At 45.7% G+C, this 25,368-nt stretch overlaps 1 protein-coding gene across 1 annotated transcript in view; it reads right to left on the bottom strand.

The window, feature by feature from the left end:
- Positions 1-25,124, bottom strand: part of GLDN (gliomedin) — a 68,776-nt gene extending 43,652 nt beyond the window's left edge. The window contains 1 exon segment of the mRNA XM_028507914.2: positions 24,132-25,124. Coding sequence (XP_028363715.1) covers positions 24,132-24,494 — 363 coding nt within the window. The 5' untranslated portion in view covers positions 24,495-25,124.
- Positions 25,125-25,368: the final 244 nt, after the last annotated feature.

Here is a 25,368-nt window from a genome sequence, read left to right as displayed (position 1 = left end):
AGGATCTTGCCACAGGCCAATGGCAGGGTCCTGACCCTATATTAACAAGGGGAAGGAGATATGTGTGTTTATTCCCTAGATCTGCATCTCTGCCTGTTTGGGTCCCGGAGAGACTGGTCCGCATCTGTGATGGAACCCTATAAGCCTCCACTCCCGGATACCCTGTAGAGAAAGATGGAATGGCTCAGGATAAGCCCCAGATGACCCAGGGAGAGGGTGCAGAGGCTGCTGGCCCAAAGCACTGGTCAGGCTGAACCTCCAACATGGGGACAACTGAAGAAACTGACCTGAGCAAGCACAAGGCTTGGTCAACCAGTAATCTGCTCCCCGTGATGCTTCTACCCTGTTTGTAGCCATGTTAGCTGTCATTGCTCCCCAGGTGGGTGTGGGAGTCAATGATCCTTTTTGGGCTTACCTTCCAGAGCCCCCATTGCTGTTCCCAGCCTCCTGGGAAGGACCCTCGATCCTGGTGTTTGTAAATGACACGCATCTCGTGGGGGGTTCTAACTCTAAACATATTGTGCCACAGTCCTATGGGAATTATTTGAATGAGGGATGAGCTAGCAAGACCCCTCTTTGCTTGTCTCCTGACGTACGCCCGGGGTGTGTTTATCCTACAACAGGAATGTAAAATGGCTTATGGGGGGGCGGACATTGCTAACGAAATGGGCCCATGGGACGTTGCCAAATATATTATGACTGTGTCAAAATGGGGTTTTCCTAACACAACTTGAACTGTGAACGATTCTCATTCACCATTTCCTTATTGCCCTAATGGCTCTCAGGGTCACATGGAGTGGATTCCCTCCACAGACTGATTGCGCCGGCATCCTGCCTACGATGAGTAAGGTTTCTGGAACTGGACTCATACTCTATGATTGGAGCCACCCCTTGGATCAGGCTCACCCTAACATTCGGTACTGGGACCCCGGCAGTTTCATTTCCAATATCCTGACCACAACAAAGGGATTTTTCCAAAACAACATTTGGCATCTTGGAGCAGCCCTACACTTCATTAACATGTGTGCAGGAAGTGTATCTGACTTGGGGATCCATTGGGTATATAGGTTGTGGGCCTGTGTTCAACTGCCTTATGTTATCGTAGTAGGGAATATAAATATTACTTTGCAGGACCAAACTTTATCGGTCCTGTGTCATAACTGCAATCTTACTGATTGTGTATCTCGCTACAATCAAAATAAGGCTTTACTGATTCTGCATCAACTTCCTTTCATTATGTTTCCTGTAAATCTGACTGGCCCTTGGTATGCTGACACAGGGCTTCAAGTTCTGGAAGAAATGCAAAAGGCTTTAACCTGCATGCGATGAGCCATTGGGCTCATCATTACAGGAAGCACTGCTCTAATAACACTCACAGCCACTGCTGGCACTGCCACGGTTGCATTGACGCAAAGTATTCATAATGCTGATTTTGTTAATAATTTAGTTCATAATGTGTCAATAGCACTAGGAGTTCAAGAAAATATAGATTTAAAGTTAAAGGCTAAACTTAATACTTTAGAGGCTGCAGCCATTGGCTTAGGAGATAGGGTAGAAGCCTTGACTCTCTGTTCCAAGCTGTAATGCCATCCTCAATACACGTATGTCTGTATAACTCCCGTCCTCTATAATACTTCTGTATGGGACTGGGACAAAGTGAAAAACCATCTAATGGGGATTTAGAGTCACGAAAACATAAGTTTAGACATAAAGCAATTACATTCTGAAATACTGCAGATATAGAATGTGCATCTTTCTGTAATTGACCCTGCTCAAATGGCCCATAATCTGCTACAAGAATTGCAGGGATTTAACTCCTTTAATTTGTTACAGCATTCTTTATGGTATCTCATTGATTTAGGTGGATTGTTGCTAATTATGTTCTGTGCTTTTTCTCTAGTCTGCCAAAAACTGCAAACCCAACTATTCCCTACACGAGTAAAGCTGCATCAGGTGCAACTTGGAAATGAGAAAAGGGGGAGTTGTGGAGAGCCAAGCAGGATAATGCGTGCCAAGGGAGTGGGAAGCAGGCCTCGGGTTCAGCACAGCTGCCCCAGGCCACAGGAGGCTGCCTGATGGTTGTAATGGAAAGAATGACTTGGCTGCTTGCTATATCACTGTACCAAGAAGGAGCAGCAAATGTTCTTAAAAAATATTATGTACCTAGCCTTATGGTTTGTCTTTCTCATGCTCTACTTCAAAGCTTATCAATATATACAGCCTGACTTCATCAATAAACAATTGCCTCCTCTGCATCCCTGAGAAGGGACTCCACCTGACCCCGCTTTGACTCTGTCTCTTTATTTCTCAATCCCCCACGTCGCCTTCCCTCGGGACCAGACAGATCTAGCCGCACTGGTCGTGACAACAGTGGATTTGGTCTCAGTAGCCTCTAGTATTTACCACTGTTTTATCTTTCTGGATCTGTCTCTGGTGATATCAGATGTTGACCCTGTCCAAACTTAGGCAGCCAGTTTGAAACTCCTAGGAATCTACTGTCTGTGGCTGACTCCTTCAGTTAATCTACTTGCTCTGCACTCAGCAGTTAGGCTTAAGCACAGTAGGGCAGAATCCCTCCTGGGGTTGGGGGTTATTGTTTTCCCTCATGTTGCTGCTGCTTGCTTGCTCAACTGGAGGGGCATGGTCTGCCTGAGCAGGATGGGTGCTGTCACGTGGGGATAAACTCAGCACCAGGATCCCAGCAGCTGCTCCCAAAGCCTCTGTCCCAGTCTCTCTTCAGGTGTCTCCAGCCCACTCTGACCCACCTTTGCCAGAGCCCAGGGTAAGTAGCTGCAAATGAAAATGTGCACATTTGCTATTTAAAATGCTCTTTGTGTCTCCAGCCAACCATCTCTGGTAGAGAGCAACCCTGCTGTTTTTCACTGCTGATTGTTATCTGTGTACTTTTTGGGCTAGTTCTCTAGGCTGGGGATCCCAGCTTAGGGTTTAGACCCCACACTTCCCCAGGGGGATTCAACTGGTTGCTTAATTATCCCTCTGGCACTGCTGTCTGTGGGTGCCCAGCCAGTCTTCTCGAGTCTCCACCACACTCCTTACCAGTCAGGTTGTGCTGAAAGCTGATTCTTCTGTCTGTCCAAAGTTATAAGCCTTCTTTCTCATTATTGTTCAGTTGTTTGCCCAGGTGATTTCTCCACAATTTAGTTGTAATTCCAGATTGGTCCTGAGAGGAGGTTACTGTGGCTTCCGTTCACTCTGCTATCCTATGCCTTTCTGGCTTTCTAAGTCTTAATTCAAGATTAGAGAATGGTGAATGCTGGAAGAGGCTTTAGAGCTCATTGTCCTGGGGGCTGTTGGCATGATCCATTTGTCATGACGCCTTGCCTGGAGGCCAGCCCCCCAGCTCTGCTCCGGTTACACTGGCCATTACCATGGGAGGGTCTTTGCTGTGTCTACTATGCTGTGCCCACATTTTTATTTATTTATTTATTTATTATATTTTAAAAGATTTTATTTATTTATTTTTAGGGAGGGAAGGGAGGGGGGGAGAGAGAGAGAGAGAGAGAGGGAGGGAGAGAGAGAAACATCAATGTGCGGTTGCTGGGGGTTATGGCCTGCAACCCAGGAATGTACCCTGGCTGGGAATCGAACCTGGGACACTTTGGTTCCCAGCCCATGCTCAATCCACTGAGCTATGCCAGCCAGGGCACATTTTTATATTTAAAAACATTTTATTTATTGATTTGAGAGAAAGAGAGAAGCATCAATTTGTTCTACTTATTGATGCATTCATTGGTTGATTCTTGTGCCCTGACCAGGGCACAAGACCCCATTCCCCGGGGTCTGGGGAACAGGGATGGAAAGCTGAGGCCCAAAGAAAGCAAGTGCAGTAGCTGGCCTGGGCTCATTTCCTGCTTCCAGAGCTAAGTGTTACTCTCCCCCATGTCTCCTTTTCCATAGCACCTGGACTTTGCCAAAGGAATGATCTGAATTCAATTTGAAATGCTAATTTTTGCTTTAGTTTGAATATGAACGGAGTATTAGATTTTTACTAGTTGAAAATGCATCAGTTTTGAGAAATCTTTTCTATGCAAAAAGTGAAAGGTTTAATTATAAGTACTGAGTTCTCATCAGAATGAATAGAGCTAATGCGGTGAGCTGCCACTGTTCATCGAACACTAAACCTCGCGGTGGCTGGCTGGCTGGCTGCCCTCTTGAGCTCCCTTCCTCTCACATTCCACCCTCAGTACCAGTTCATGAAAAAGAGCACAGACCTGCCCGATGTTGCCAGTTTGCTCTTGTTTGCACGGTGCTAAAACAATGTGTCCTGCCAATGCTCCTCTGAAGTCCCCCAAGTTCAGGCTCTGTCTGCTAGCTGGAACACTGTTTAAATTTTGAGTCACCTGTCAGATCTGACCTATGTATTTGGTAACTTAAATTCCATTTTTTTAGACAGTTACATACTCTTAATCACTCTCCTTGATTAGGCAAATTGCTATTATTACATACATGCAAATTATTCTTTAGAAACAGCTCTGGGCTGCTGATAATCAGCCCATCATTGACCAAAATGCCTTGTACTGCAGAGATGCGGCTATGAATGCGGTGGCCCAGCTGTCTGTACTTGATGGTTAGACTACAGGTGGTGGAGGCGTCCCCCAGGGGGTCTGAAGCTGGGGTCAGCTCACCCCTGGGAAAGGCAGGAATCCTCTCTGGGGCCAAGACATGGTGACAACAATCTGAAAACCCCAACAGGAAGAGGGGTTTGCTGTGAAATTCTGGGATTTCATCCTGGTCCTGCAGCCCCACGGGAAGATCAGCCAAAAAGGCCCAGGCATTTGTGGCTGATCTTCCCACTTGTACCAGTGAGCAAGCCCTGGCCATCCCACCTCATCAGTTGGCCTGGGGGCCTAACGCTCATGTTGGTCCATCTGGCCCAGCCCTGCCGGCCTCCCCCAAAGACCCTGATGCCTGCCGACTGCTGCCTTGTGAGCCCAGCGGCACCGCTGTGCGGCTGGTGGTTGTTGGCATACACTTTTCGGTGTTCCTCTGGCTTCTAACCAGATAGGCTTTTATCGGAAGGGACTGTTTCATCCTTTTTCTGGTGTCCCTTTCACTGATCCATTCCCTTTCCCCCCATTAGAATGACATGAGCATGCAGTAGATACTCAATAAAAACTTCATTGTTAATTTCTCTGTCAGGTGGGAAATGTGTGCCTCCATCAGTGATGTTTCTTTCTGACTGTCAGTAACATTGATTATGGGACCATACTATCAACCATATGGTTAGTTACTTGTTTCTCTTTGTGCTTTTTTGCTTAGGATAATTTTCCTTTGGCAGACACTCCACTTAATCTCTAGAAATTATGAGTTTGGAGATAGTAAGGTTCTCTTGTTGGGACCCTGAGACCTGGCTTTCCTCCTCCTGCCCCACATCCACATTAGTACAAAACCAGAAACCAGGGGTGCACCCTTGGCCTGTGCGGCAAACACAGTATCCTCCTGGGCTTTCTTGAGGAAGGCGCCTGCGTGAGTTCTGCACCCAGGACTCATCAGGGCAGGGTCAGCCAGGCAGAGACAGGGTAAAGGAGACTCAAACATCACTGAAGATGCAGTGCCTCGGGGAAAGCATAGCACTCACCAGCTCCTTTTGCTTTGCTAAGTGGATTAGGGTGGTGCTGGGGCCAACTTGCCCCTCCAAGAAACAGGGGTCAGACTATTTGGCCTAAGGCAGTTGGCTGGCTGAGTAGGGTCCATGTGATTGAACTGGATTGTCAGAGCCCTGGTGCAGCCTGCCAGGGTTCTCCTTCTCACCCTGCCTTAGTCATTACCTGGAGTCACCCAGACAGTGCTAAACAAGTAATTAACGAGTGTTGGTTTGGAGGCCACCCGCCAGCTCTGGCCAGTCCTCTTGCAAACAAAGACTGGGAAGTCACAGAAGCTGAGGCAGCCAGGCTGGGCTCAGGACTCCTCAACAAGCCAAGATGCAGGGGACAGTTCCAGCAAACACCCTCACCCAAGGTCTCCAGCAAAATTACTTAACAGCTGGGATCAGGGTCTGGGGAACAGCCCACTCTGACATTTATGAACACTGGGGACATCCGGAAATGCAGGACAGAAGTCCCTGAAGGACTATGTCCTCCCACAGGTGTGCTTCAGGCTTTTCTTCAGGTTCTGGCCCCAGTCATATAGGGGTGGCGGTGATTGGTGTTGCCAGTTGACCACACAGGACCCTGCACAAGCTCCTCAGCCCCTTGACAACACCCATGGCAATCCTTATTCCAGGGAGCGACTGTGGGGAGAAAATGAAGGAGTCCTTGTATGTGCCCTGACGGGGGAACGAACCTGCAACCTTGATATATGGAGATGACACTCTGACCAACTGAGCTACCCAGCCAGGGTTAAATGAAAGAGTCCTTGTAAAAACAACTGTGTATGTTAATACTGGTGTTATATAAACACGTTTCATGATTTGAATGCAAATCAGCTGATTCTGCTTTTTGAAAGGTCAATGCATACTATTTTATAAAGATATCTAAATAAGGCCTAATTACTAGCTCTGTTTAGCAACTGAATTGAAAATTAACACAGAGTAGGATTTAGAAATAACCAGATACAAATCAGTAAGTGCCCTAACCCAGTAAGTATAAGCCAGCGTTGGTCACTATAACCCCCTCCCTAAACCCTTCCCTTCTCCCACCAAGAGCTCCTCGAGTGCCAAGCAGCCACAGGTTCTTGGCTCGTCCTGTCTGCAACTCAAGAGGCCAATCCCTTTGCCTTCCCTCCTGATCCCTGCTTAGTTGAGAGTCATTGGCAGCAAGGACTCCCGTGGTACCCACTGGCTAACCCAGCTCAGGAACCAAAAGCTCAGAGAAGGCTCAGGACACAGCCCCCTGCTATCTCTTGTGTGGGGGTCTTCCTTCCTGCAGCACAGACGCAAACATGGAGACAGCATGGTGTCTTATCTACTCATATTGAGTCTCATCTGGAGATGATCCTCCCCCGGTCATAGGAAAGAAAATGTCACAGCTAAATATCAAGTTACTAATCTCAAATCTTTGTCTGTGCTTTATTTTTAAGAAGTTGTTTTGTCTCAAATTGCCTATTTTTGAGTCTAGCAATTTTATAACTTATTCTGGCCAACGGCTTCTTAAAGGGGAATGACTGCTTTTATCTCTGTATATTTTAAGCACACACTAATGCAATGGAATAGCTTTCAAGTGGAGTTATGTGTAACTATGAGAAAATACTGTATAGGTGACTATTGAACCTTGAGATCTTGAGGTAGGAAACAACACGCTAAGCAAGAAAGCAAAAGAACCTAAGAGGAAAGGCTTTATAGTTTGGATGACATAAAAATAAAAATGTTCACATATAAACACAAAAAGACCTAGAAACAAAAGTAAAAGACCGATAACACCCAACGCCAAAGAACACAGGCTTTGGAGTCAGATGTTCTGCGTTTGCTCCGAGTTCCAGTTCCTGCAACTCACTGGCTCTGTGACTGCGGACAGGATGCTTAACCTCTCTCAGCCTCAGTGGCCTGTCTGTTAAATGGGACAATATTGTAATGATGATAATAATGGTGACTACCTCACAGGTAGGGACAGTTTTGACATACATACCCAAAGCTCTTAAGGTAGCTTCTGGCAAGTTCTGAGCTCTCAGTAAATGTTAAAAACATTAAGGGAAAAATACGGCTACATGTGTAATATACAAAAAGCTAATAACTTTCCTATAAAAGGGTATTTGCAAATTAGTTAGAAAGATGTTTTTATAAATTAAAAAATAAGCTAAAGCACAAATGAACAAATCTCACACAATGAAAAATTCAAATAATCTATAAACATGAAAAAATATTCCCCCTCACCATAACCAAACACCTGCAGCCCCTCCCTCCATGTTCCAGATCCCACCCATCCCGGAGTCGGAATTGAGCCCTCCTCTTAAACCTCACCCAGCCAAGCCTCTAATCCAGGGGTGTCCCACCTTTTGGTGTCCCTGGACCACACCGGAAGAAGTTGTCTTGGGCCACACATTAAATACACAAACACTAATGAAAACTGATGAGCAAAAAAAGGTTTTAAGTAAATTTTTGATTTTGTGTTGGTCCACATTCATAACCATCCTGGGTGCATCCCTTCTCCCACCCAAGTCTGGCTTAATTCCAGGCCCGAGATTCTCCAATGCAGGATGTATTAGAATCGCCTAGGGAGCAATTGCCATACAGGTTCCCAGGCTCAAACTCCATCAGTTCTGACTCAGATCCGGATCCCGAGTGGAGCCCAGACATCAGCATTTTAAACAGATTCTCCCAGGTTTTTTCTGATGCATGTGGCCCCTACTCACACTTTGAGAAGTTCTACTTGTCCTGTCAAAACAAGGGCCTGTTCCAGCATCTTCCAGGTTCTACACCTTCTCTCTGCCTCTCTCTTCCCTGCCCCTCCTCTCTCCTTCCCGGAAAACTCCTTACAAGCTCAGACCTTGAGAACAGAGCCCTGGCTGATAAAGTGGGGATCTTTTTGTTCTTTTCCTGCCTAGTCTTTTTAAGTTTAAAATAACAAAGTAAAAAGGATCACAGGGTAACCTCTCCATCAGTTACCATGCTACACCAACTTACTCATTTGCAAAATGATTTTTAAATTACAAGTTTTATACATTGCTAACTTACTATTATGGATGCACAATCAGAAAAGAGTTACAAAACTCCTAGTTATTCTCACACCATGTATCATCCTCGTTGTAGTGTCAGTGTGGCTTCCCAGAAAGCCTTCCCTCTCGTCCCAGGTCAGAGGCACTTCGCCCCTGGTCCTGCAGCATCCCTGCACCCCTCCCCTCCTCCCCCCTCCCCTCCCATCAGGGCATTTGTGTCAGGCCACTTGTGCTGCTGCCGACTACTTGTTTGTTCCCACTAACCGAAGCATTTGAGGGTAAGGGAGATTTATGAATCGTGTATTTGTTATAACTGCCTCACAGCACTTAAACGGGAATGACTCTTTTTATCTCTGTATATTTTAAACACGTACTAAATAGCTTTAGTAGCTTTGCAATGGGATGGCTTTCAAATGAAATTATGTGTACCTATGAGAAAATATGTGCCTTCTCATAGTTACACATATAGCCCATATACACATATAGTCACATAGGCCAGAGCCTTCCACATAAAGCTGTGAATGAGTAAATTCTTCATCCCTCAGTGGGAAAGAGAAACAGCCACCTCCCCTTCCTGATTATTCTGGATTCAAACTAGATTTATCTTTTGTTCTTTTTGTGTTTCCTTTGATTTCTTACTTGAGTACTAAACAGACAGTAGGGCCTTTGTGGTACGAGGTTGGAATATGTCATTTCTAGGAGGTCCACCATGTGGAACTTACCCAAGGCTGTGCGTTTCTTCCCCTTGGCAACTAAAGATACCCAACTGAACAACAGCACCCAGCGAAGTAAAATCCACAATGCCTAGCATCCAACGGAAAATTGCCAGTCTTGAAAAGAACCAGGAAAACATAACTCATAATGGGGGGAGGGGGAGATTAAATTAGTTGAAACCCATCCAGAAATGGCCTATACAAAGGAATCAGTAGACAAAGACAATAAAACAGTTATTTAAACTATATTCTCAATGTTCAAGAAGCTAGAGGCAAGATTAAACATGATAAATAGAAACATAAAAATATGAAAAACACTGAATTTTAATTTCTGGAAATGAAAATTACAATGTTTGAGGTGAAAAGTACATTGAATGGGACTAAGAACAGACTGAATATTGCAGAGATTAGTGAATTTCAATACATAGCAATAGAAAGTAGTCAGAATGAAACCATGGAGAAAAAAATTAAAAAAGTGAACAGATTATCTGTGAGCAGTGGGACAACTTCAAGTAACTTAATACACATGTCAACAAGTCTCTGTTTGGCAGAAAGGGCAGAAAAATATTTGAGGAAATAATGGCAGAAAACTTTTCAAAAATTTTAAACTATATTTTATTGACTATGCTATTACAGTTGTCCCCTTCTGCCCAGCACCCACCTTCCCTCCAGCAATCCCCACCTTAGTTCATGTCCACGGGTCATGCATTTAAGTTCTTAAGCTTTTCCATTCCCTATACTATTCTTAACATCCCTCTGTCTATTTTGTACCTACCAATTATGCTTCCCAATCCTTGTACCTTTTCCCCCATTATCTCCCTTCCCCTCCCAGCCGATAACTCTTCAGATGATCTCCATATCTATGATTTTGTTCCTGTTTTAGTTGTTTGATTAGTTTTTTAAAAATTTTTAGATTCAGTTGATAGATGTGAGTTTGTTGCCATTTTAATGTTCGTAATTTTGATTTTCTTCTTTTTCTTAAATAAGTCCCTTTAACATTTCATATAATAAGGGCTTGGTGATGGTGAACTCCTTTCACTTGACCTTATCTGGGAAGCACTTTATCTGCCCTTCCATTCTAAATGATAGAATGGAAGGGCTTTGCTGGATAGAGCAATCTAGGTTGTGGGTCCTTGCTTTTCATCACTTTGAATACTTCTTGCCAATCTATTCTTGCTTCTTGTTTCTTCTTTCTGTTCTGGATGAATGTTTATTTCTTCCTTATGTTCCAAATTGTTGATTTGAATACTGGCTTCCTTCCCTTCACTGTTGGTTCCCTGTGGATTTTTATTTATTTCACTTAGTGTAGCATTCACTTCTTCCTTTATCTTGTTGCCATACTCAATGAATTCTGTGAGCATCCTGATCCCCAGTGTTTTGAACTCTGCATATGATAGGTTGTCTATCTCTGTTTCATTTAGTTCTTTTTTCTGGGGTTTTGTTCTGTTCTTTCATTTGGGCCATATTTCTTTGTCTTCTCAAATTAGCAGCCTCCCTGGGTTTGTTTCTGTGTATTAGGTAGAGCTGCTTTGACTCCCTATAAAAGGCACCTGTAAATTGTATGGGGCAGAGCCTTAGGTATTAGCTAGCACAGAGCAACCTGCTTTACTGCTTTGTGGCTCTGTGTGTGGGGAGGGCTCAGAGAGGGGACAATGCTGCTGTCTGGCTTCTGGAAGTTTGCCCAGCACTTACCCTTTTCCTAGTCACCTCTCCCACTTCTGGTATGCAACTGGCACATTTCCAGCTGTTGCCCTGGTAGTGAATCCCAGGGTGGATGGGATTGCATACATTCTAAGTCCATGTGGGCCCTTTAATCAGACTCTTCTGAGAAACTGGCAGTTTCTTTCTCACCACAACCCCCACTGGTTTTTACAGCCAGAAGTTATGGGGCTTTATCTTCCTGGTGTTGGAACCCTGGGCTATACAGTCTGGCCTGGGGCTGGGATCACTCGCTCCCAAGGTGTCCCTCCCAATTCTTATCCACCACATGTGAATGTGGGACTGCCCATTCTGCTGCTGCCGCCCCTCCATGCCCCACCGCCATCCTTGCTTCTCTGCCCCAAATCTGCATCTCCACCCCTCTTATCCATCTGGATGAATGTGGCCTCTTTAAATGCTTGGTTGTCAGACTTCCATACAGTTTGATTTTCTGGCAGTTCTGGGTGTTATTTGTTTTGAGGTTAGTTGTAATTCTTGTGCTTGCACAAGGAGGCAAAGCATGTCTGTCTACCTACACCTCCACCTTGACCAGAAGTCACCAAACTTTCCAAAGTTTCATGAAATTCATAAACCTGTATCTCCAAAAAGCTCACCAAAACTCAAGCACAAGAAACATGAAGAAAATGATGCTAAGGCAATACCATAATAAAACTGCTTAAAACATGCAACAAAGGGAAAATCCTAGGGGCATTTCTGAAAAGAAAACATTTTCAATTCTATACTCAAGAATGAAAGCAAAGACTTTTCACACACTTGTACATCTACCTGTACCAGTGCTCTAACTAAAATAAATCATCTGCCCTTCAAGCACGTTCCTCCCTCCTCCCAGTCCTTGCTTCTGAAATCCTGCCCATCCTTCCAGGCATGGCTCAAATGCTGCCTCCTTCTCTAAACTGTTCCTGATTGCCCACTGGATTTTATTCTTACTTCTCTGAAGATCCTAGAATCCTTTCCTTTGTGTTGTAAGTGTTTGAGGATTTGCCTTCTCCCTCCCACGAGTCGATGCATTCCCCGGGGGCAGTTGTTCTTCCTCAGCACCCACAGAGGGCACCCACACTGCCCAGAACAGGCACTTAGCGTGTGCTGTATTGACTTACATATTGCTTAGTTGGTACAAGGTTTCTTTTAAACTCCTTTCCAAGATATTTCTGACTGATTCAGATGTACCTATTTATTCATCAGCAAACACTTTATAAGCTGCGCCCTGTGCTTATAAAGGTAAGACAAAAATCTCTGGCATAGAAAACTCACAACACAGTTAACTGATTTAATTTTGTTGTTTATAAAAGAGCTTTTTAAAAAGATTTTATTTATTTATTTTTAGAGAGGGAAGGGAGGGAGAAAGAGAGAGAGAGAGAAACACCAATGTGCGGTTGCTGGGGGTCATGGCCTGCAACCGAGGCATGTGCCCTGACTGGGAATCAAACCTGCGATGCTTTGGCTCGCAGCCTGCGCTCAATCCACTAAGCTGTGCCAGCCAGGGCTTTCTTTCTTTCATTTTTTTTAAAGTTTGGGTTTAATAAGGAGTAGAAAGATTCTTGGTTAGACCCTCCCTGTGTCCAGGGAATGAGCATTCTCAAGTGTAGCATCTCCGCTATTTCCTGGTACACTTCCAACGGGGACCCCTCCCAGACTCTGGTGTGCAGCTGCCAATTCAACATCTTCACTGGGAAATCTAATGGAAATCATGTTAACATGCCTCCAGCTGAACTCCTGGTATTCCCCTCAGTGCTGTTCCATCTGCAGTTCTGCCATGTCAGTTCATGGCAATTCTATCTTTCCACTGCTTGGCCACTAACCTTGAGGTGACTTAACTCCTTTCCCCCTCATTTTGCACCTCACATTAAAGCTGTCAGCAAATTCCATCCACTCCACCATCAGACATATCTAGACCTGTCTACCTTTTATCATCCCTACTGCTACCACCCTGGTCTAAGCTACTCTCTTCTTTTACCTGGATTATTCCAATGACTACATTAATGACCTCTCTGCTTCTACTGCTCACCCTATCCACACACAGGGTCCAGTCTCATCATAGTGAATCTTTGAAAAGGCACGTCAGATCATGATGCTTCTCTGCCTAAAATCCTTTAAAGATTCCCCATAAAGGCCAATATCTTCACAACACCTTGCCAGGTCCTACATAATCTGGTTCCCTTGCTCCTCCTCCCCGCAACATCTTTCTGACCTCCTTTCCTACTACTCCCTCCCACTCACTCTGGCCCAGTCTCCTTGCTGCTCCTTGAGCTCTCCAGACACAGCCTTACCTCAGGGCCTTTGTACTTGCTTATCCTCTACCTGAGTAGCCTTTCCCCTCGTGTCCACGTGGCTCACTTCCTCCTCCTCCAAACTTTTTTCTCAGATGTTACCTTCTCAGTGAGGCCTGCCCCATCCATAGGCCATAACTGCGTCTTCCCTTACCATTCCTTGAACTTCCTCCCTGCTCTATTGTTCTCCATAACACCTACTTCCTTTTAATCGTATAGGTAATTTACTTTGGTTTTTGTCTGCCCCTGCCTGCCCCCAGAACATGAAGTCCAATAGGGTGGGGATTTGTATGTATGGTTCATACTGTTTCTTTTGTACCCACAACAGTGCCTGGGACATAGTAGGTACTCAGTAGCTATATCATGAATGAACGAACGAATGAATGAATCTCTAACAGTTAGAGCAGACCCCTAAGTCAGCCTTACCAATATCTGACACCGTCTCCTATTTGGTGGGTGGCATGAATTCTGAGGAAGGAATTTAAAAAATGCTCCAGGGCCCACCTTCAAAACTCTTAGCATACCAAGAAACTGGATTCAGAAACTGGGCTTAGTTTGTATTTGCACTTGCTGAGTTGTGGATGAATACCATCTGTGAAGAAGTATTCATTCAACACCTCACTAGAGGCACAGCAAAGAACAGTGAGGTATATTTAAAGAGACAGGGTGACTAAAGGTGACAAATTAGAGACCAAAACTATGCTGTGACAGGGTTTTAGTTGTGCCATACAGACAAGTAAGTGCAGAAGGAATTAGGGCAGAAAGGAACGAGTGTTCTGAAGTGAGCTGAGAATCACTTGTCTCTCCAGGCTTCTCATAGAGTCTTCTGAAGCAGGAGTGCTGCCGGAATAATCTTCCCCTAACTGTTAATAACAACACTTCGTGCTCACATTGTTCCCTTCAACAAGCATCTGTAGAGAATTTCTGATTTTTATCTAAGCATTCTTATCCGTACCTTATAGTCAGAAGAGTGTACATAAACCATAGTTAATAACTTGTTCGATGCTGGGGGAATGGACAAAGAATCAAACCATTATGCCCAGACTCTGCCTTGTGGCATTCTTTGCACATAGCAAAACCACTTGTGAAGATGCTTTGTAAACCCACTCCCTGCTCAGCCCCCTCCTCTCTCAGCACAGGGAATAACTGTGAGTGGTTACTCCAGAAAACATTTGGAGGAGGTCCTTCGGGTGAGCCGCTCACCCACAAAATGATTGTTGATGCTGTCAGCACCGGAACAGTGGCTGGACGGAGCCACTGGTCTGGGAAATGTGCCATTCCTCTGGGCTCCAGAAAGATGTGGTCACTGAAAGAATGAATGCGTGAGTTCACATTGGACATAAATAAAAATATCTGGAAAGTATAATTAGTATAATTAAATTCCCAAAATCTGATTCCCAAAATGTAGATATTTTTTCCTTTTAGAGCTATTGACCAGAAATGACAATCTTGGAAGCAACACTCTTTTTAGAGGTCTGTGTGTTTCCCCAGTCACCAGAGATCCCAGACTTCAGGGTCATCCCAGAATCTGCATTTTGTCTGGCAAGTTCTCTTGATTCCATCTCCACTGCATTTATTACCAGACTTCAACATTCCCTGAAGCACAGAAGGGAAGCACTTGAGAAACAGTAAGCTACCACATACTGAATTCTAAGAGTCACGCTAAGAACTTTTCATGGACTATTAAATTGAATCCTTACAATCAACACCTAAGGTCGATACTGCTATGCCCTCTTAAGAATGAGGGAACTGAGACACAGAGAGGTTGACTGACCTGTCAAAGGTTACACAGCTAATGGGGAGCCAGGAGTGAACATATGTAGTATGATTCCAGCACTCATTATAAAGACTTTGGGGTCTGCCTTTTACTTTTCAGGCTTGTAATGACCTCACTCCTGAAGAAGACAAAGTTCTTTTTAGAAGCAGGATGCTCTCTTCTCCCTGAATACACTTGCATTCCTCAGTTCCAACCCCAAAACTTTTCTCATTTCATATTCAGTTTCAAATTCAGCATCCTCACTTCCAAACTAACCTTTCTTCTGTGTTTCCTCAATTTTGTCCATGACACCACCACCCTTCTCAGTGTTGGGTAGGTCTGGACCAGATGGACCATTTCTCTTTCTTATATCCAAATAGTTATCAAGATCAATTCAATGGTCTCTCTTGATACTTTGAGGATATATACCCTCTTCTCCATTTCTGATGCCATCACCTCAGCCACACATGAGTTATCTGTTGCCTGGACTAACGCAATAGTTTTACGTTCTTCTTGCCTCTGGTCTCTCCCCTATCTACTCTTCCCTGAATCACATCACCAAATCAGTCCTATAAAACCACTTTTCTCATGATTCTTCGCCCCCCTAACCCCAGTAAAAGGTCTACAATATTACCAACTGTCCATCACACTTATTTCTTAAAAGTGGAAATTCAAGGCTCTCTCTCACCAGCCAACCTTAGCTCTGTCCCGCCCCCCACCCAGACTCCCCAGTGCAGGAAGGCCTGCTTGGCCTCTTGCTCTTCCAGTCCTGTACAGTTTTCATTCCAGTCCCTAGACCTTGGCTCAAGTTACTACTTATGCTTGGAATGATGCATCCTCCTTGCTTGCCCCAATCTCACCAACCCCGCATTGCCCATTTCAAATTCTGTCTCCTCCACAAAATCTTCCTTCGTCACTTTATAGAGGACTGGTCTTCTCTTTTCTTGACTACCTGATACTCATCACACAACTAAGTCACTATAGAGGGTTCTCTTCTATATGTCTTCCTGTTCAGAGGGATTGATTCCAAGGCCATCAAATGTTATATATAGGAAAAGGACTATTTTGTTTGTTTTGTTTTGCTTCTGAGTGAAAAGGATTCCAGACTCCAACACTCACCCACTTGGTGGTGAATTACTAAAAAGAAAATGGCAACGATTTTGCTGTTGCCAGCTGATCATTTTAGTTGGGTACAGTTAGTTGTCTACAACCCATTCCGAAGTACTTCACAGTTTTTCCATACAGCCCAGGCAGGGTCTCCAAAGTTCTCAGCCCTTGGTGAGCACAAGAATTTTTTCTGAGTGGCAGATGAAGGGGTTACTTCACCTATTGTACTCAGAACAAACTCCACAAATTGCATTTTAAATGATCTTTAGTTAGCCTTGTTGTTTTAACTCTACCTTTCAGTGAAGAAAATTGTGTCTTGAACTCTAGTTAAACTAGAAGTAAATTATATGTACTTAAAGTACAGAGCTGTTAAAATCCTAAGAGCTACATAAAAGCAACTGATGGGCTGAAAAATGCTCCCTTTGTAGCAGAATCACAACCTAAAAGCTTCAGTTTTTCTCACACAACTGTGACATTTCCTCTGCAGATAAAATGCATGTAAATTAAACTTGAATATCAGCTAGATTTGGCCAAGGATTTCTTTTTTGGGGTGGAAGGGGAGGGAAGTTTGAGGGACATAGAGCAAAAACAGAATGTCCTCCCTGCCCCCAGATAAGTGTGTTTTATCAGATCTGAGGACTGTTCTGATAGTTTCCATACAGGTAACCATATCCTAAAGAACATAAGACTCCAAGAAGCAAATTGTTCTCCTATCTTAGAAGTTGTTTTTGCTCTACCTTCCACTTACATTTTGTCAAATTTTCAAATAAAAGCATTCAAAACTTTCTTAGGACTGCCACCAAATAGGACTCAACAGAACTGAACAACAGCAGAGCCTGTCAGAAATGGGGTCGAGGCGACTCTGCTGGCCCTGTCATCAGTGGCCCTGCAGGAGGGGCAGGGGCCTGAGAAGCCCAGACCCACTGAGCAGCCCTGTTGCCATATCAAGGCCAATTCTCTTGTTTTCAATGACAAGACAATTGAGGTGGGGGTGATGCTAATCTAGGCTTTAAGAAACCAAATATTATTCCGAAGCAGCAGTTGGTAGAAGCACTAATGAACAGACAACTTGGCATTCTGAAGGAACTGGAGATAAAGAGTGAACCCAGAAATAAAATGCCAAGGACACAGGGCAAGAAGGGCTAATGATAGGTAGTGATTAATCCTAATGGCAACAATGAACACTTACTAGGGAACCTAACTATACCAGGCACTGTCCTTTACCAACAGCATTTCCCTTAAACCTCCTAACAACTCCATGAGGTGTGGACATATCTCAGTCTTACAGATGAGGAAAGGGAGGCTTGGAGAAGTTAAAAGACTTGCCCAAAGTGACCCAGCTACCGAGCTGGGAGCCCAGGATGTGAGTCCATCTGACTCCCAGGTCCACACTGCTCATACCTCTGGGAAGCATCAGGAAGAGAGGATTTGGCTGGGAACCTAACGGTGAAGGACTCCCAGACCGCTCAAGTTAAGGGCAGGCACACAATAGCTGAAGGCAGCAGCAGCAGCACGTGGAGGTAACCCTGGGCCAGCCCTAGAGAGAGCCCGGGACAAGGGCAACTGCCAGAAGAACCAGCCCTTGGCACTGGAAGGCCCACAATTTGAGAAGTTGTTCTGCAACTTATCCAGAAAGGGCCCTCTGCCCAAGGATCTCCCAGCCTGTGGGCTAGCGCCACTAAGTGGTCAGCTGGTCTAAGGTGTTCTGCCGTCTCCCCAGAGCGTAGTGGCCCTTTCCAAATGTGGCATGTGTTTTTGAGTTCCAAAAGGAAAAACCCATTTTTTCCCCTGGCATAGTGGCAGTGTAGGTTGAAGAAGAGGTAGGGACATCACAGATAAATAGTAGACAATTCACCAAGCCCCTGAAGATCCATCCTGCTCAGGTTGTAAAGGCTAAGCAGGCTTGTTCCTACTGCCTCGCCTCCGCTGTTTTGGCTAGGAAGAGACTAGGGGCTGGTTAACAGCACCAGGACCTGGGAGCAGATGCAAGTGGTTTAACAGTCATTCACGTGGTCCATACAATTGCTCTGTTCTTCCAGGTCCAGATGCTCAGTCTTGACCCACTTGTTCCTTACATATGTTCTCAGAGAATCATGACAACGATGTATATCTACATCGAATGTTTTATTTGCGTGCGTGCAAAATACGTGTTGATGGAGTGTCTGAAGGAAGTGCTAAAGGGTCAGCTCTCTCCTGTCTTCCTCGACACACCATCACGACCTGATACACAAATTAGGTTTATGCATGTGTCCCAAGCTCCAACACCAGACACAATCATAGCAAAGGTGTCACTTCAAGTTCTCTTCCACCCTTAAGTGATGCCAAAAATAGCTTCTGACATGGTAACCTACCACACAGTGACAAGTGCGACATCCCAAGTGCTCATGTGCTCGTGAGCTATGAGGAAGGCCAGGGAAGCCCACCTCCAAGGCCCTGCATTTGGGTTTATGACTGTGGCTGCCCTGTCTTTTTGTGTCTTGCTGTGTCAGACCTCTGATTTGTCACCAGGGCCCACTCCACGCTGCAGGACCTACGGGGTGTGAATTTCTCCCCTTCGACTGAAGGCAACAGATGAGCTCTGAAACAAGGCCTAGATACAGGGTTAATGAGTGGTTAAAGCTTTCCTAACATCGACTGCTCTTGACTTGGGAAGCCAAGCCTATAAGGAGCAAGGCTGGAGGACAGGCTCAGTGCCACAGCCCCCCTCTCAAGTGCAACCACGCTCTCAGGTCAGCGCTGTCTTTGATACGTCATCTTTGGGGAGGCATTAAACCCAGGGTTAACCGATGCGAGGACAATCCTGATTCAGTAGCTTGGGTTCTGCAGAGGAATGGCCCCCAGCGTCCTTCTGCTCCAGTGGACCACAGTCAAGGGTCCACAAACTTCTGTAAAGGACCAGACAGAAAATAGTTTGGATTTTGTGGGCCATTTGGTCTCTGTGACAACTATTCACTTCTGCTGTTTCATGTGAAAGGAACCACAGACAATACATAAACACACGAGCATGTTTGTATGCCAATAAAACTTTCTTTATAGTCACTGAAATTTGAATTTCATATGTTGATGAGTCGTGAAGTATGATTCTTCTTTTGATTTTTTCCCTAATCACTTATAAATGTAAAAACAATCCTTACTTTGTGGGCTGTACAAAAACAAGTGGCAAGCTGGATTGGGCCTGTAGGCCACAGTGTGTCGACCCTGGCACGAAATCCTCAGCTTTTATACCACGTGGAAGTGACCCAGTGCAAGGGGCGGGAGAGGGAGGTAAACCCCGGCATAGCCAGGTTAGGGCCTTCAAGGAAATAGAGCATCCATGCAAATGGGAGCTGTGACTGCGGGTAATGGGATTTTTCCCCTTTTAACAAGATAATGCAGAGATCCACAAACATGTGCCTCATAGCAGTCGTCCTGAAAAGCTCTGTTTGTTGCAATAACGTGTTACTGCTTAGCACAGCTGGACTCTGCTCCCTGAGAACCAGCCTCAGAACTGCAGCACATGCTTCTGGAAACCCACAGTGAAGGGAAATCTCCATCCACTGAAGGTGGAGTTGATTTTTAGAAACAGCCCCCAAAACAAAACAAAACAAAAGCCAAACCAAACACAAAAAAGCCATCTCCACTCAACCAACAATAACGATAACGAGGGCACCTGCGACTGATCCTATCATTACCGGGCTGGAAAATAACAGTGCGGCACGGAGCTGGGGCTGAGCTACATAAAGCCATTTTTGTTCCAAACCACCCATGATCATGGCTGCGACTGCTACCAACTAGACTTGAAGTCCTAACGTGGCCCCTAACGATGTGTTGTTTGGCCAACACACTGTCGGCCAATTAAAAAACATTTTAAAAACATTTTTGTCAATATTTAAAAGGTCAAGTGATTTTACATAAAAAGTCAGATTTTTTTAACTTCTCTTGAAAAAAAATCAAAAGGTCAGGCACACTGGGTTCTCATTCTCACACGGCAACAATCAGCAAGAGCCTCCGTTTAGGTGGAGCACAGGAACCTCGGCCGGCTTCCTACCACGCTCCAGCACCTCCAGCCCGCTGGCAGCTGCCTCAGAACCTTGTGCTTACGGCCTTTTCACTCACTGAAAGAGTAACACAATCACACGGTTCAAAAGTCAAAATAATACACAAAGCTATACAGTGGAAGGCTTGTTCCCACTGTATCCCCACCCTCTCTAAGCAAGCACTTTTGTTCATTTCTTCGTGTATTTTTCCTCTTCTTCCTTACACAAAGTAGTGCAATACATGCTTTTTACTGCTTTGCTTTCCTCACTTGAAATGAGTATACCCCGGGGATTGCTCCAACAGCAGAGCAGAGAGAACGGCCTCCTTATGTTACAGCCACCTCATGTCCCAGGGGGCGGACAGGCCAGCCCGACAAGTCCTGAGGTCGTTAAAAGTCTTTCGCTTTTGCAGATATTGTGCAGTGAACAACTACGTGCTTATGCCATTTCATAGGCAGTAAAGCCTGTTGTGCGGGATAAATCCCCACAAGTGAAAGTGCTGGGTCAGAGGATAAACGTATTTGTAATTTGTTTAGGTGTCGGTAAGTAGCCTTCCTCATAGGCTGCACCCTTTTGCACCCCAAACCGCAATGCAAGTGTATGTCTGTGTCCCTTCCGCATCCTTGGCAGAGAGTGTTTTCAAACTCTTGTGGTTTTGTCATTCTGACAGGTAAAAACTACTCAGGGTCATCGTAATTCCTGTCTGTAAATCAAGAGATCTTTCCTCATGTGTTTAAGAGACATTCGCATTTCTTTTTCTGAGAACTGTGTTCCATTTTCCTACTTGATTCCTATTTCTGTTGCTGATTTTACCCATATTATTCTTGGGCTTTTTCCTTATCATCTTCTAGGAGAGCTTGTATAGACACGGGGAAGATCTGTATATAATGATATGAGCTGCAAATATTTTTCCCCAGTTTGTTATTTACCTTTGTTGATGGTGCATGTTTGTTTCTTCTTGTTGTTATTTGCTATACAGAAGTTTTGTTGTTGTATGTGCATTTAAAGTGTAGTTAAGTTTATTTATTTATTGTTTGCTTCTGGCTTTCAAGTTATAGTTTGAAAGAAAGGCCTTCCCCATTTCAAGATTAAAAACGAGTTGTTCATATTTTCTTCTAGTAATTTTAAAGCTTCATTTCTTAAACTGTAAATTTTCGATCCATTCAGAGCTTGAGTTGCCCTTTGTAAGAAGTAAAATTTTCTTCCTACTGGGTGCTCAACCCTAGTTTCTGTGCAGGATGACAGATTTAACTGTCCTTAAGTGGTAATTAGTTACATTGCCCTTTTAACAAAGTTATTTACAGTTGCCAACCAGTCCCTGGTCAGAATGTGCTAGCCAGAGTTACCATGCTGAGTCGATGTACTTTCAGCCAAAAGCACAGAACTCTGAATTCTGTTAGCTTGGGAAGGCTCATTATGGGTAAATGAGCCATTTTGGAGGACTTTTTAAAATAATGATATTAGTCTCTCTACAGCTTATTTCTTTGTTCCTAGATCTCTAAGGACATGGGACCTCTGATTGTGTCCTCGGGGAAGACCTACTGGTGCTGTTTGAAAGGGGGGTGTAGACTTCAACCTTAACGAGTGTGCGCACCAACTGACCGCCTGCGGACTAAATAGTTCTTTTAGCAACTTCTCTACTAGTGGTGCCCTACAGACAGTTCTTTTTTAAAAACTGTTTCCTCAAGTGAATAATTCTCTGTTCTGAGAAAGTCAGAGTAAAATGAGAAAAATTTGCGAAGGTGAATGGAGAGAATGTTGCCAAGAAAGAAAGAAAGAGAGGGAGAGAAAGAGAGAGGGAGGGAGGGAGGAAGGAAAGAAGAAAGGAAGAAAAGGGCTTTTCAGTAATAAAATTGGTTCCGGTGCCTGAAGCAGAAGCCTCAAGGGGGACCCGGTGAGAGTGCGATGCTTAGGGCAGCTTTCTGTCATCGGGAAGTCGTGCCCTAGCCTTCCTGCTCGTCAGTGGTCACCCACCCCCAGGCTGCACTCCTGACAACTAATTCAGAGTCTCCGGGGGTGGGGTCCATGTGCAGTCATGTTGAAAGCTACCCATACGATTTCAATGTGCAATTGCTGCTCTAGAACCTGCTACTCAAAGTGTGGTCCTCAGACCAGCAGCCTCAGTATCAGTGGGACGTGTTAGAAATGCAGAATCTCAGGCCCCAGCTTAGACCTTCTGAATCAGAATCAGCACTTCAACAAGACCGCTAAGATATTCATAAGCACATTTAAGTTAGAGATGGTCTGGAGTAGCCTTTCTCAAAGTGTGGCACCGGAACCACCTGCATCAAACTCACTGTGTGCTGGGAGGGTGGGGAAATTATGATTTTATGTCTGAGGGTAGAGCCCTGGAATCTACATTTTAATGTGCCAACTGCTTGAAAACTACTCCCAAGAGGAAAGGCAGCATGGAAATTCCCTCAATGGCTTTAAAAAGCCAAAGCATACCCATTGCAAGTGGTGGAGTGGTTAGTTGGTGATAATCTATAAAAGTTTCTTAGCCAGATAAATGTGATTTCTGCTTTCTGACCTGTAATAGAGCAGGTGGTGGTAGTTAAATTTAGCTTTCAGACAGACACTGAAATGAGTCCGTTCTCTTGAGTTAGTGGCTGAACAGGCTACAATTTGGATACACAAGCCTCTACTTTAAAAACAGGATTAAAATGTGAAGTGTTGATGCTCAGGCACATCCTTCCTGGGGGTTCTACAAAAGCCCCTCAAAATGCACTGCAGAGGGATGAGAGAGAGAGAGAGAGAGAGAGAGAGCGAGCAAATTCCCCTAACGACATTTCTTCATTTTACAGAGGTCTGTTTTTGAAATTTTTGCTTAGGTTCAGATTTTTAAATGTTTATGGGTTAAAAAAAATGAAGCCAGGGATAGAAAATTTGATCTTTCAAAAAATGTGTTTGCAGTATGTAGTACTTCCATGTAGTTTTAAAAGCATTTCAGCTCACATAAGATATGTAAAAGCTTCTATGATAACAGAGCGGTAAGTGGATTGATCTTCAAATCCCCAGGGTCCCGAATGCCTCCCCACACTTGACTTGAGGTGGCAGAACTGAAACCGTTGTAATTGCACAGGGCAGTGAGACCTTGTGATGGACGATCCAGTGGAATGGGGAACAGCAATGCGATCTTCATGCGACTGTTAGACAATGGCTGAGTTAAAAATTACCAAAAGAGAAGAAACTTAACACTGGAAAAAAAAGATTTTGGGGGCTTTGCTTTAAAGAATCTCTTTAGATCAGTGTTTCCCGAACCTTTTGGGTTCGAGTGCAGTGGCGCGCCTTTGAAAATATAACGAAAAGGGAGGGATCCTCCCAGATGCGCTGGCTGCAAGGGTTGCTGGAGCTCTACAGGCTCCATGGAACCATCAGCGCTGACACTTTAAGAAAATCGCTTTAGGCCCAGGAGCAAGTTTCTGAGCATCAAGGTCCCAGGTGGTTAGCCAACTTAGGGCTGATTGTTTTCACTTAAACAGAGACAATTAGGTCAGCAATCTCGTGGGGACCAAGGCCAAGTGAAGAACCAGACACTAGATTATGCCAGGAAAAGAATCCCTTTATTGAAGAAGCCCGCATCCTTTCAGATGTGCTGCTTCCCTGCTCGCATGGGCCTCAGTGAGGCAGAGCCCTTCACACCAGAAAGTGAAAACTTTTGTCCAAAGTTAGGAAGAAAAGTAAGGTCTTACAAACACTGCCTATACCCCTCATTCACCTGCAGACTCAACTGGAGTCAGAGGTGGAAGACTTACCCCTTCACCTCTTCCCCACTTAACTGATGAAGACACTGACCCCTGAGGGCTAAAATGATAACCTCAGGGCACTCTCTCCACAACCCCCTGTCACCTGGCCAAGGGAGGAGAGGGCGTGGAGCTCTTCCCCCTACACTGCCCGCCGCCCACCGAGGCAGGGGCGCCCTGGGGAGTCAAGCCCCGCCTACCGGCACCATGGAGTAGGTCATCATCATCAGCATGTCTTGGCTCTCCGCTCGGAGGTGCGGCACTGGCTCCCCGCTTTGGCTGCGCTTATTGCGCGCGGCGCCTACGGGGTCTGAAGGTGGCGCGGGCGCCCAGCGCGGCGCGCGACTCAACTCCTCCAGGAAGGTGCGCAGGGCGCTGTCCTCTCTCTGCTCCCTGGCCCGCTGCTCCTCCAGGGTCCGCAGCGCCGCGCTCAGCCCGCGCCACTGGCAGAGCGCAAACACCGTTCCTGTGGCATTGAGCGCCGAGAGCAGGGCCACGGCGGCCAGGGCGCCGCGCAGCCCCCAGCCTGCGCCCCCGCAGTCTCGCTCCGCGCTTCGGGCCATGTTCTGCGCTCCTCGGGCCAGCGGTCAGGGCTGGGGCGCTTCCCGCCGGGGCAACCTTTATACGCCACGGGCAAGCCGTGGGCTGGTGGCAGCGTCGTGAGTCACGCAGCCCTTTAGCCGGGCTGGTGGGGCAGGTTGGGGACAGTAGCAGTGGCGCCCGAGCAGCCCGGAGGGACAGGAGGGCGGAGATGGGTAGACGGGAGAGAAGCTAGTGGAGACAGCCCGCGGAGGAGGGGTAGACAGGGCTCATGCTCGATGCAGGCCAAGCAAACCAGCAAACACGCCTTTCCCTTCTTTTCCAAACTGCCCTGCCTGTCGGTATTGCCTTGGCTCAGATGGCCAGACAAGGGTCAGACTGAGGGGGAGAGCAGGAATTTGTATTGCCAAGAAGTCGCTGGATTCCTCCCCGTTCCCCACACACTGCCCTCTCTGGAGAGAAGGATCAGCATGCCCCGATGCCAAGGCACATGCCCACTGTTCCTGGAAGGTCTGTGGCTGGGCGGGTCCCAGGCTGCCCACACTCCTCCCACCATCGCAGGGCTCCTGAAGACCCCACTAGATCTTTACCAGGAAGGGGGTGGATAGGGACAGCGAGACAGTTGACATTGGAGGGTTAAGAAGGCCACTGGTCAGAAACAGAGAAGCCCAGCCCTGTCTGGCAATCAGGAGTAGTCTTTGAAGGGAAAGTTCCAGGGTTTGACAGGTCAAGAACATTCCCATAAGACCCATCCCTGGGAGGTGGCTGGGTGATGAGAAAAAAATTCAAGAGTGGGAATCAAGAGGCCTGGTTCTAATCCCATTCTGCCACTGCCCAGCTAGGGGCCTTTGAGCATGTCCCAAGACAGCTGTGGACTGATTCCGAGGAGGTTTCTGG

This window comes from Phyllostomus discolor, chromosome 1 (assembly GCF_004126475.2).
Source record: "Phyllostomus discolor isolate MPI-MPIP mPhyDis1 chromosome 1, mPhyDis1.pri.v3, whole genome shotgun sequence".
NCBI lineage: Eukaryota > Metazoa > Chordata > Mammalia > Chiroptera > Phyllostomidae > Phyllostomus > Phyllostomus discolor.
This window is presented reverse-complemented; position numbering and strand designations above follow the sequence as displayed.